The sequence below is a fragment of the Gorilla gorilla genome, chromosome 2 (assembly GCF_029281585.2).
Source record: "Gorilla gorilla gorilla isolate KB3781 chromosome 2, NHGRI_mGorGor1-v2.1_pri, whole genome shotgun sequence".
Lineage (NCBI taxonomy): Eukaryota > Metazoa > Chordata > Mammalia > Primates > Hominidae > Gorilla > Gorilla gorilla.
In genome coordinates, this window is record NC_086017.1 from 181,581,967 (window position 1) to 181,595,314 (window position 13,348).

General features: G+C 43.2%; 1 protein-coding gene, 1 long non-coding RNA gene and 1 pseudogene across 6 annotated transcripts in view; 2 read left to right on the forward strand and 1 right to left on the reverse strand.

Annotated features, from left to right (window-relative positions):
• The window catches only part of SLC7A14 (solute carrier family 7 member 14), a 126,520-nt gene that overhangs the window by 35,040 nt on the left and 78,132 nt on the right, over positions 1-13,348 (reverse strand). Inside the window, exons 3-4 of the mRNA XM_004037997.5 lie at positions 6,488-6,724; positions 4,071-4,288 (exon numbers count right to left, since the gene is read on the reverse strand). Coding sequence (XP_004038045.3) covers positions 4,071-4,288; positions 6,488-6,724 — 455 coding nt within the window. The remainder of the gene's footprint in view (positions 1-4,070; positions 4,289-6,487; positions 6,725-13,348) is intronic.
• The window catches only part of LOC134758114 (uncharacterized), a 95,755-nt gene that overhangs the window by 27,315 nt on the left and 55,092 nt on the right, over positions 1-13,348 (forward strand). For 2 of the 5 annotated variants that reach the window (XR_010132998.1, XR_010132999.1), the window contains exon 3: positions 10,500-13,339. The exons of the other annotated variants lie outside the window; for them this stretch is intronic. This is a non-coding gene — a long non-coding RNA (uncharacterized lncRNA). Of the gene's footprint in view, positions 1-10,499; positions 13,340-13,348 lie in introns of those variants that run through there. 5 annotated transcript variants of the gene reach the window in all.
• Positions 707-2,537, forward strand: LOC101153453 (keratin, type II cytoskeletal 8-like; annotated as a pseudogene).

Here is a 13,348-nt window from a genome sequence, read left to right on the forward strand (position 1 = left end):
ATATTAACTCTTTCCAGTCTTTAAGTGGGGCCTAAACTACAGTGTGTGCCATTTGGGTGAGCTAATAGGAGGATTTTGAAAATTAAATATCAATCAAGTAATTAAGAAGAGTTTTAGAATTGCATTGACAGGATGTCTTCATAAACAATGCATACGCAGCCTGGGTCAGTTGAACTATTTTCTATCTCTTAATGTTCCTCCAAGATTCTCTGACATCATGAAAGTTTAAAGGAAGTATAACATTTTAGATTTATTACCTTACTACTTACTAAAGAAAACTCAGAGAGAATGAGCGTGATACACAAGGTACTGCATTGGTAGAAAGGGCTTTGGAGTCACACAGATCTGGGCAGAAACCCCAGCCCCGGAGCTGACTAAGTGAGGTCAGGTCAGTTTCGCAGCCTCTATGAGGATTCTCCACTTTTAAGTTAGGGATAACAGCACCACTCAAAAGTTTTGTTTTAAGAGTGAGATACTATTCATGGAATACAATGCCAGGAACTTAACAGGTAGTCAATAAAAACTAGTTCCTTCCTCGTGTAGTTTTAACTATTGACAACCGTAACAAGCTGCACATAAAAACATCCAAGATTTTGCTGTTTTTTTGCAAACATGTGGTGCAATTAGTTTTGCCACATAATAGATGAGAAAAACTGAAAGCACAGAAGTTAATTGATGGCCAAAGTCTTCCAGTAAGTCCATGACCCAATAATTTCTTATATTGTTAAGAAAATGGTGAGGACATTTTCCTGCTACAATGAAAATGCAACTGAGGACCAAGAAGCAGCTTCTCGGCTCCTTCTGGAATCTCTGCCTGGTTCAGCCTGCCTGCCTCCACTCCTGCCTCCACCATGTCCATCAGGGTGACCCAGAAGCCCTACAAGGTGTCCACCTCTGGCCCCCAGGCCTTTAGCAGCCGCTTTTACACGAATGGGCCTGATGCCCACATCAGCTCCTCAAGCCTCTCCCGAGTGAGCAGCAGCAGCTTCCAGGGTGGCCTGGGCAGAGGCTATGGTGGGGCCAGCGGCATAGGAGGCATCACCGCTGTCACATTCAACCAGAGCCTGCTGAGCCCTGTTAACCTGGAGGTGGATCCCAATATCCAGGCCATGCACACCCAGGAGAAGGAGCAGATCAAGACCCTCAACAAGAAGTTTGCCTCCTTCATCGACAAGGTACGGTTCCTGCAGCAGTAGAACAAGATGCTGGAGACCAAGTGGAGCCTCCTGCAGCAGCAGAAGATGGCTCGGATCAACGTATTTGAGAGCTACATGAACAACCTTAGGTGGCAGCTGGAGGCTCTGGGCCAGGAGAAGCTGAAGCTGGAGGCGGAGCTTGGCAATATGCAGGGGCTGGTGGAGGACTTCAAGAACAAGTATGAGGATGAGATCAATAAGCGTACAGAAATGGAGAATGAATTTGTCCTCATCAAGAAGGACATGGATGAAGCTTACATGAACAAGGCAGAGCTGGAGTCTCGCCTGGAAGGGCTGACTGACAAGATCAACTTCCTCAGGCAACTGCATGAAGAGGAGATCCAGGAGCTGCAGTCCCAGATCTCGGGCACGTCTGCGGTGCTGTCCATGGATAACAGCCTCTCCCTGGACATGGACAGCATCATCGCTGAGGTCAAGGCACAGTAGGAGGAGATCGCCAACCGCAGCTGGGCTGAGGCTGAGAGCATGTACCAGATCAAGTATGCAGAGCTGCAGACGCTAGCTGGGAAGCACGGGGATGACCTGCGGCGTACAAAGACTTAGATCTCCGAGATGAACCGGAACATCAGCCGACTCCAGGCTGAGATTGAGGGCCTCAAAGGCCAGAGGGCTTCCCTGGAGGCCCCCATCGCAGATGCCGAGCAGCGTGGGGAGCTGGCCGTTAAGGATGCCAGCGCCAAGCGGTCAGAGCTGGAGGCCGCCCTGCAGCGGGCCAAGCAGGACATGGCGCAGCAGCTGCGTTGAGTACCAGAAGCTGATGAACGTCAAACTGGCCCTGGACATGGAGATCGCCACCTACAGGAAGCTGCTGGAGGGCGAGGAGAGCCCGGCTGGAGTCTGGGATGCAGAACACGAGTATCCATATGAAGACCACCAGCGGCTACGCAGGTGGTCTGAGCTCCGCCTATGGGGGCCTCACAAGCCCTGGCCTCAGCTATGGCCTAAGCTCCAGCTTTGGCTCTGTCGCGGGCTCCAGCTCATTCAGCCGCACCAGCTCCGCCAGGGCCATGGTTGTGCAGAAGATTGAGACCCGCGATGGGAAGCTGGTATCCGAGTCCTCTGACGTCCTGCCCAAGTGAAGACCTGCGGCAGCCCCTCCCAGCCTGCCTCTACTGTGGCTCCCCCCAGAGCCCGGGAGGGAGGCTGCTGTGCAGGGGAGCACAGGGAACAGGAGACCCACCTGAAGCTCAGCCCTAGCTCTCAGCCCACGCGCGGGGGGAGTTTACTGCTTGGGGACCCCCTTGCCTCCAGCTACAAAACAATTGAATTGCTTTATTTTGTCCAAAAAAAAAAAAAAAAAAAAAGAAAGAAAAAAGAAAATGCAACTGAGTTCCAGGAAAACATTCCTTCTTTTCAGTCTTGTAATTTGTTGTTTCTCTTATATGATAGGAAAGGAACAGTTTGTATCATAAGATAATATAGATCTGGGGATCCAGAATGGGGTCAACAGTGTTTCTTTGTCTCTTCTTTTGGGTTTAAGCAGTTTCAGTATTTATTCATTTCAAAGAGGAGGGATGAACTTTGTAGTTCTGTGGAATTCTTATAGATAAGGAGAAGACTAGGAATCTTGGCTTAAATTGCTTCCTTGCTTATTTCTCTGCATTGAACGGCATGGCATGGTTCGGAATAAACAGAAGTGATTTTGAGTGTTCTCCAAGAAACATTTCTGATCCCTGGACATGTTGGAGAAAAACCAGTCTAAGCAAAAGCTACAAAAGCAAAGTGGGTGGAATCCTAGACTTGCTTTCTGTCATCAGTTCTAGGCAGACTTGCCTCTCTCGACCTTAGGTTGTTCATCTGTTAAATGAACGGATAGGACCAGGTAACCTCTAAGGTCCTTGACAGCTAAATTCTCTGATTTATGTTCTACCATGAAAAAGAGGTGGGCTAGTGAATTTCACCAATAAATCCACAACATAAGTATTTTTAGTCATCCTAGAGAAAGAAACCAGGTGCAACTCACAGCCACTTGTCAGTATAAAGAATTTGCCTCTCTGACCTTCCTATTTTTCTCTAGCATAAACCACACTAGCCAGATCATGGAATGAGATCTGAAAACATCCTTTTGGTCCAGCCCACGCTCTTGCTAATCCCTAGACCACACCAGGTAAACCTGCCTGTTATGAACTATGCCTTTGGAATGGGATTTATAGCAGAGCCCTCCATTAGGCCAGCTCAGCTGTCCTCTGACCTCAGTAGGACTCTCCTCCTAGAGTCAAATGCTGACATTGGAATTAAAAACTGTTATTTTCCTAGTTTCATACCCAGGCAAAACTCATCCCTTCCCTACTGTCCCCTTTCCCTGGCCTCCTTTATTGCCTTGTGTATTTATGTTCTTCTTGATCTCTCTTAGTAGATTGTAGACATAATTCTATAGAACTGAGCTGTTCTTGCACAGACTTTGGAGCCAGGCAGTCCTGGCTGACTGGGTTCTTCCACTTACATTGTGTGTTTAACAGTAAGCCATTTGAACTCTCTGAATGGGAGTTTTTTTCATCTTTAAGAGCAGAATGTAAATATCTTCCTCACAAGATTATCAGGATGATTAAATTAGATAGTACATGCAAAGCCACTTAGCACAATTTTAGGCAATTGCAGGTTGCCAAAACATTGAATCTATTATTGTTATTTGTATAAAATAAGATCTTAACAAATGCCTGTGGAAAAAAAAAACAACACACAAGAACCACTTCTTCAGGATATTCCAACTAAATTAAGATCGAAAGGTGATAAAGAGGGTGCTGTGGTAATTATGGAACAGAACAGCATTTTCCTGAAAATATGTCTTAGGTTGATCACAGGGTAGAAGGCAGAGTGTGTGACAGGCACACCAGGTGTTTGGAGCAAACTTACCCCTGACCAGCCGTGGGGCAAGAACTGGCCCTCCGCCCAGTATTTCCCATTGATGAAGAAGAGGCCTGCGATCATGATGAACACCCACACTGCCAGGTTCAGCACATTTAGAACATTGTTGAAGCCTACGGAATTCTTCACCCCCAGAGCAACAATGATGGTCACGATGACCGCGATCAACAGAGCCAGAAGGTCTGGGTATGATTCTTCACCTTTCCCTAGAGAGGAAAGACACGATTTGACGTTGTCTGGAGGGAAGAAAGGGCCATGCAAACTCCTGGTCCTACCCCCACTGCATCCGTACTCAGCTTTAAGAAGGGCAGTAAACTGGGAGGCCGAGGCAGGCAGATCACGAGGTCAGGAGATTGAGACCATCCTGGCTAACATGGTGAAACCCTGTCTCTACTAAAAATACAAAAAATTAGCCGGGTGTGGTGGCGGGCCCCTGTAGTCCCAGCTACTCGCGAGGCTGAGGCAGGAGAATGGCGTGAACCTTGGAGGTGGAGCTTGCAGTGAGCCGAGATCACGCCACTGCACTCCAGCCTGGGGGACAGAGTGAGACTCCGTCTCAAAAAAAAAAGAAGGACAGTAAGTCTGTAAAAGGAACTCTGTGTGTGTGTGTGCACCTACACATGCCTATGCTATAGTCCACAAGCAGATACCAGTATCTATTTGCAAATGAGCAGGATTTGGTAGATAGGTAAGATATCTGGTATCCTGGACCAAAAATTGGGCTATGTGGTGAGACAATTACAACAGCGCCTATGGAACCATGGCACAGAACATTTGAAGTGGGAACCGTCCTGGGATATTTGGGATGTATATTTAGGTCTAACATGTTTGAAAATTGTTTTTAGCTTCATTATTTTTAATTTTACAGTCTGTAAAATTTCCATCCCATTCCCAAACCTTTTCTTTATCAACAAATTTAAGAATGTGTGTCTTTGAAAATGATGGTAAGAGGGGTTTTCTGTCCATTTGTGTATATGTGGTTGTAGAGAAAAAAATAACCAGTGAACACGCCCTGCCTGCTTGGTTTTGCCCAATGGCCAGTGGACTCCTGCCCTCTATAGAGTGGAAAAGGCACTGCCTCAGCTGCAGGGATCTTGAATTTCAGCTGTACTTTTGCCCATAGCCAGATCTGTGGCCTTGGGCAAGTTGCCTCATCTTTCTGGACCTCATTTGTAAAGTGAAGGACATGAATGGCTTGATTTTGGAAGACTCTTTTAGACGTAAAATTCTATGCAATCAGTACACAGAACAGGTTTGTTCTTTATATTTTTATCTTGTCATGGTACTTGGGTGCTCAGCATTTTTGTCAGTTCTTTTGAGATAGGAATATTGAAGTTAGATGACTTGACACAGCCACAGAATCATTCCTTGGAAGTTCTGAGGCAAGATTCCAGAGCTTCCTCAACTATTGTTTAGCTTTCCTAGAATGTGAGTTTATCAGGCATCAAGATGGAGAGTGGCCGGGCACGGTGGCTCATGCTTGTAATTCCAGCACTTTGGGAGGCCAAGGTGGGTGGATCACAAGGTCAGGAGTTTGAGACCAGCCTGGCCAACATGGTGAAACCCCGTCTCTACTGAAAATACAAAAATTAGCTGAGTGTGGTAGCTGAGTAGTAATCCCAGCTACTCAGGAGGCTGAGGCAGGAGAATTGCTTGAACCAGGGAGGTGGAGGTTGCAGTGAGCCCAGATCATGCCATTGCACTCTAGCCTGGGCAACAGAGCAAGACTCTGTCTCAAAAAAAAAAAAAAAAAAAAAAAAAAGGAGTGGATGGCAAATGATGGATGGAGCCTGAGGTCTCATGGTATTTGTTACACGAGCTTCTGATGGTTTAGCATTCACTGTTATATTACCCCTCCCTGACCTCTTCTAGGCTGGAACCCATTTTATTCATTAAATTTTTTTTCATTGAAATTTGGAAAAAATATCTGATGAAACCACTGGAGAAATTGCTGACAGTTCTTTTTTCCTGCATTGGTTTTATTTTTATATAGCTATTGACATGTGCATGTATGGTTTGTATCCTTTGACGTATGACATTACATTAAAACATAATCCATGTTATTACAAGTTTCCCTAATCATCCTTTTAATTGCTAGCTACATAGTATTTGTCTGCAATTTACTTAGTCACTTGCCCCACTGTAGAATATTTAGGCTGTCTCTAACTTTTTGTTATTGTAAATAAGGCTGTGGTGAGCATCTTTTTGTATAATGCTTCCATGGACATTAGAATTATTTTTTAAGGATGGATAGATTCATAGAGAAAGAATTACTTTGCAAAAGAAAAAGAGAGATATATTTAAGGCTTTTGATACATTTTGCCAAATTGCTTTCTGAAAGGAGAACTCATTTATGTGGCTCGGTAAGTTTGCATGTTGAGGGTAGGAGGATGTGGCAGTCTCACCCAGGCCATTGAGGGTTCCCACGCTGTCCGCCATCCAGCGGCTGATGGTGTGGTTTGCTAGTGAGTCAAACATGCTGCTCAGAGCACTGGCTCCGGCCGCAGTGCCAATCAGGTACTCCAGGATCAGGTTCCAGCCAATGAAAAATGCCACAAATTCCCCAACAGTGACATAGCTGTAGGTGTAGGCAGATCCTGTGGTCTTGGGGACTCGAACTCCAAACTCTGCATAGCAGACGCCTGCAAGGGACAGACATACACAGATGGTGGACTTCAGGAGATGAGCTGACATCCTGTGGCCAACAATCTTGGGTGGAACATCCTGAGACTCTCTAGGATCTCAGAACAAATGCACAAAGTTTTATGTATATGAATCGATTCAGAGCCAACTCTTACCTCCTCCAACCTCACTTCTGAAAAATGCAAACTTGAATGACTAGGAAGGCAATCAGAACTAATTCTACTGAACTGTTGGAAACTGATCTTTATTTAGAAAAAATTCCACTTGTGTGTGTCTCTATCATGCTCCTTAGGTGTCAGATATCCTGAGTGAACATGGGCCCAATTCATCACGACCCTCACCCTAGATGGCACCAGGGTTATATTATGCACAAACTTCTTCTCTTTCAGTTTTTACATATTATAGAAGGTGCTCCTCATTTGAGAGTGATACTTTGAGCAATCTGTGAAAATGCTGTACTATATCTAGGGGGTAGATAAAATATGCAAATATAAATAAATTACTAATTATTAACAAGGAAATCTAGCACATGCACAAAAAGTAATTTAACAAACAGTTTTAGAGCCTACCATGTGCATGGCAGGGTGTGAAGCACTGGGTATAAAAAAGACAAATGGCATATGCCCCTGCCCTCAAGGGGAGAGAGGCCATCAGTGCCCACTGTAGGCTGTGTAAGCCTGACAGTGTAAAAATGTATAACAATGAGAGGAGAGATGTGAGACATGTACTTAGAGGGTTTTGAGGCATATGTAGGGATTAATTGGATGAAGAAGGTGGAACATGAGGCAAAGACATGGCAGAGAGAGACAGTATGAAGTATTTGGGTGGAGGGGAGTGTGCACTGAGGTATTAGGAGGAGATGACGCTGGCCAGGTAAGCAGAGCCATGTGTTTTCCAAAGTGGGTTCAGGGCCCACTTCCACCAGAATCATCGATTGAATCCTAATTTCAGGAGATAGGAATCAGGATGCTGCATTTTAACCAGTTCCCAAGGTAATACATGTGCTCACTTGTATCAGAAACGCACTGGAATATTGCCTCATTCTCTGACATAATTAGAGAATACATTAGAAAGAGATTAAGAACATACCAAACTTCTGGGAGTTGGGATAGTTCCCTATTTTGTGCTAGGAATTCTGGGTGTGGGCCAGTGGGTGTGGCAACTAGTTGGAGGTCAGACATAGGACAGCGTGGAGGAAACATACCAGGGGTGGGATGTAAGAGGATGTAGGAGGGAACTCAAAGTCAACTTTACCTTCAGTCCCAATTTTGTTAAGGGCCAACCCTGAAGTTCTCTCATTACAAACCAGGGAACAATAGTTCACTCTTTGTGAATAAAGAGAGCAGGTTTCTTCTCATTTGGAAGGGAGTGAAATCAATGCAAAGAAGCAAAAACAGAGATGTCAAAAGCAATGGCACAATAAATGTTTCCATGTGATGTACTATCTCTTCTTTCCCCTCAGCTGCTTCAGTTGTCAGGATGTTTACATGGAAGAAGCACTGGACCAGTTATGCTGGGCTCCTGTTTCTACTCCATCCCTGTAGATTCAGCATCCTTGTTTCTAAAATAAAAGTATTACACCAAAGACTCTCTTAAGGACCTCCTAACTCTGACCCTCTGGGATTCCATCTGTTATATTGAACTTTGTAATTTTTTTTGCTGCAAAATCTATTGAGCACAGCTTAGCTTTTCTTTTACATCAGTTACAATATTGTTCAGTATTATGGAGATGCTGTCAGGGATAGTGAAGCTGTTTGTCTCTACATTAAATGGCCCAGTCTGTTATTTATTTTGAGTTCCTATGTCAGCCCTCCTCCCCTTGCTTTGTAAATATAGCTTTCCATCTCCTTCCTTGATGTCAGACTGTCAGTTGTTACTTCTTGTTGCTGTCCCAGTGCTTACCTGGAGCAGTCAGACTGCCTCTTTTCTAAATTGCTGCTTCCAACACCTGATATTTAAATTGTTAGAGTGAGTCTAAAATTAAGAGGAAATGGTCTTTGAAGAAAGGCCTGAAGAACTCTTCCATGGGGAAAGTATAGAGTGTGCACACATTAAATACAAGAACCTGATGATATTTTCTTGGATGCCGTGTGTTTTCAGGGTTCTCGGGAGTTGAGTTTGCACATACGGATTAGGTTGCTCTTTCAGTGCTGTGTGAGGAAGGAAGTGAGGATGCAACTCACTTCTCTGCTTTGGTATTGGATCCACAGCATTATCCCATTACTCCTATATTCTATGAGCTTATTCTCATCACCCAACTTTACCACCTGATATTGTACAAGATTTATAAGTAAAATCTTTTCCAAATGATACTTTTGAAGCAGGCATCAATTTGATTGCAAATTTAATTTGGAGAGCCAATATTTATGGAATTTGTGCAATCAAACATTCTCTCCATAACATTCGATCTGACAAATTAAATTTAAAAATACCCATTTTGCCACCAGAATACACTTGCCAAGGGTAATTAGCAAATGGCCAAGTCTTCATTAGGTCTTGTGAATGGACCAGTCCATTGCTGTCTGAATCAGAGAAAGAGGCTCTGGCTGTGCATGGTATAAGGAGCATTTGGAATCTTAGTCTTTTCCCAAGGTCCTACCGGGGTCCTAATGACTATAGTTTGGGGAGAACAGTGGGAAAATCAATCAGGCACTAACCATATAAGACAATTTCTGCTTCACGAAATCGTTGTTTTGGACACACTGTAAAAGATCTTATAATATTTTAAAATCTTTCTGATTTGTTTGTATGGAGAAATTCAGACTTAGAGTGGGTACTAGAGAGCATCTAGCCTGGCATTGAAGCTCACTGGTGATAATTGAATGTTTACAGCCTTAAATATCCTGAGAAAAATGTTCTCATTCAACTATTTTAAAATATCTGGTATGTAAGAGAAACACATTTAAGAGTATCTTTCTAATTTCAATAAGAAATTAAAAGCATGGAAATGGAATTTTTATTTTTTTAATTTTTAAAAAATTTTTTTAGATGGAGTTTCACTCTGTTGCCCAGGCTGGAGTGCAGTAGTGGGATCTTGGCTCAATGCAACCTGCACCTCCTGGGTTCAAGACATTCTCCTGCCTCAGCCTCCCAAGTAGCTAGGACTACAGGCATGCACCACTCTGCCTGGCTAATTTTTGTATTTTTAGTAGAGATGGGGTTTCTCCATGTTGGCCAGGCTGGTCTCGAACTCCTGACCTCAAGTGATCCTCCTGCTTCAGCCTTCCAAAGTACTGGGATTACAGCGTGAGCCACTGCACCCGGCGAAACCTTGGTTTTTATCCTAGATTATCTAGGGTCCTAGATTACTGAGTGTTGAGGGGCAAGTTACCCTCTTATGGATGAAATGAGATGGCCAATTAGATACAGTTTAGGGTCCCTTCTGGTGCATCATTGTTTGGTTTTACAGCTAAAGTCAACTCTTAAATCATCTAGTTAGTGAGGGAAGCCCTGTAGAAAATACTGTATGAACCAATGGTTCTCAGTGAAGGTGGTACTGACTCCTACGGGAATTTTGGGAATACGTGGGAGTGTCTATGGTTCTCATGATGATTGTGGGCACTTGTGGCATTAAGTGGACAGGGACCTGGGCTGTTCATCATTCTGCAATGTGACTGACTCACAGAATGAAGCTCTGTCTTGTATCATATATGACTGCTGATGGCCCCAGTGGACATTCATTTAAGTACAAACCTGTTTATAATTTTTGACCTTGAATTTATCTCCATTTTACATATACACACAAAGCATTTTTTTTTTTGCATGGCTTTTTAGGCATTGAATTTTCCAGGACTGCAACAGCTGGGTAAATTGAGAGACAGTTGTCTCTTGTTTGGTTTGGAATTTACCGACTTGATCATCATTTTGGACGACCATCATCAACAACAATGTTATTCATGGTCTTTGAGCATCAAATAACAGTCCTATATGAGTCTGCATTTGTGGCAGTTGTACTCACAGTGGTTCTACAAATGACTGCAAACAACTGACGACTTCGTTGCGTCTCCTAATGTACGCATGCCCCATCATTCACATGTTGAAATAAATATTGTTTTTATTCAAAATTACTTTCCTTTGATTTATCTTTCACACTCAGGACATATTTATTTTTTAAAAAATTAAGTGCGTAGGAAGGTAACCATCTCTAGTTTTCACCCAGAATAGTAAAGGAAGCATTACGAAGTATTTATTACCAAAAATGAATTTGGGTGTACTAGGGTAGAGAATCACTCTTTTAAATGAGAGATCAATGGCCGGGCGCGGTGGCTCATGCCTGTAATCCCAGAACTTTGGGAGGGCAAGGCGGATGGATCACCTGAGGTCAAGAGTTTGAGACCAGCCTGGCCAACATGGTGAAACACTGTCTCTACTAAAAATACAGAAAAATTAGCCAGGTGCAGTGGCGGACGCCTGTAGTCCCAGCTACTCTGGAGGCTGAGGCAGGAGAATCGCTGCAACCTGGGAGGTGGAGGTTGCAGTGAACTGAGATTGTGCCACTGCACTCCAGTGGGGACAACAGAGCAAGACTCTGTTTCAAAAAAATAAAGAGAGATTAACGTATAAATAATATTTACTTAATTTGGTGAATCCATTAAAAAATTTTGCCCCTGAGTTACCTTTCTAATCATATTTGCCTTATGCTATTATCAAAGTGATTTTACATTTTATGGTTATCCACCAAGTGATTAGAGGGAGAGGCATATTGATTTCAAAAGTACTTATTGATATAGCTAGAGAGAATCAATATGAAATCCAATGTTTAGCTGCAGGCAGCCATCAGTGAGTGACTGCATGCTGCAGACCACATGATGGAAATTTTCCCTTAGTGTTGGTCAGAGATGAGAATTCTAAGTCCTTGAGAAATATGAAGGATTTATTTCAGCAGGACTAGAGGTAATAAGCCTGCAAGTCTGACATCTTTTCAATTACCCACCATATAAATCTATTGTAAACACATTCCTATTTATATTTTGTCCCATTTCTAGTGTTTTATATTTCTATACCCAGAATTATTTGTGGTTAAATTGATAATTTGCCAGCCTAAAAGTCAGTTAGAACTTCGAGTGAACTTCCACATTGAAAAGTGGGTTGGGACAAGGTACCAGGAGATTCTCGATTTGCAATATTCTCTGTTAATCCTCTTATATGTATCCCAGATGATGTGTGATTTGGGGTTTCAGAAAAATATGGTCCTTTTCAATGTGAATTTCTTTTCAAGTTACAGTCTATGGTTCTATCATATATGTAAATAAAGAGCCAGCCTTAGGTTTAGTTCTTTCAGACAGCCTACATGCAATGTTGACCTTTCTAAACTATGCTTAACAGAGCACAACCCAATAGCAAAGATAATCATGACATGCTTCTCCCTCTCTAATTCTGCTGAGTCACTTGCAGCCTACCCGGATTCCCTATTGCCCTTTTAGAACCAGGAAGCAAAACTTCTCCTTCCTAACAGGGTAGACGAGAAAGACCGAGCTGGGAGTAGGCAAAAGGAGGAAAATTCTATTTTTAAGTGGGGAAGCTTTTCCACTTAAGGGGGAAGTTATTGGGGGTACAGTTTATATAATATGATGAATTCAATTATTATGTTGCCTGATCATAAGTGGAGAAAGGCTTCTCCACTTAAGACATAAATTTCCCTCTGCATTCCACCAAAGAAAGCCATTAGATAAATAAGTACTTTTAAATAAGTGTACTTTCACCTGGAAAGATTAAATCTAGGGGTTATTCACACTTGAATGCCAATTACTCTACCCAGATAGACAGATTTTCCCATTAATATGTAACTTATCTTACTTTGACTATTCCCTAACCTACTTATCAGCTAATTTAACAGTTTCCCAAATAATTTTTGACTTTCTAATTTCCTTCCTTTATTCCACACACATTGTTAAGTGGCTATGAAATGAGGAAGTGTAATGAATGACAGAGACACAAATGGTAAGACAGATTTCCTGACCTTGAGGCATCTATATTTCAATCAGGAAAGAGTTTAATAAACAACTGATCCCATGTGGCCAGTATTTAATACTATTGAGCATTTATGAGGTGTTCTTGGAGCTCAGTGTGGTGAGCGTGGTTCTTAGGAGCACGGTTCTTTGGTTGCTGTGGGAGCCCGGAGACTGGGGGAGGGAGCCTTTTAAGCTACTTCTTGGAGGGTGAGCTGGGCTTTGCCAGTCAGAAAAAAAATAGAGGAAAGGGTGGTTTCAGGCAGGCGAAAAGGTGTAGCTGGGCAGACACATGCAGGCTACTTTGGAGATTGTGGAAGATGAGCCTGCAGAGGTGGACTGAGATCAAGTGATTGAGGGGGTGGGACCTTTTTAACAGACGAGTGGACTAGCTGAAAAGGACTGTACAGTTCATCTACTTGTATAGTTTAAAGCTCTCTCTTAGTTGTAGACTCTATTTTCCACACACAGTCTTATTTGAGAGCCCAATACATAAATAGGTAAAAGCAGGTGGCTCCGTTTGAAGGGTGGGAGAACCGAGGCTGGTCTGCTCAAGGTCTCCTTCATCCCATACTTCCCCAAAGCCCCTCACCCTCCTCTGTGGACCCCCAGGGCTGTACTGAGCATGGGAATGGGAAGGGGTGTCAGTTGCTCATCAGAGTTGTTCTTTTATTT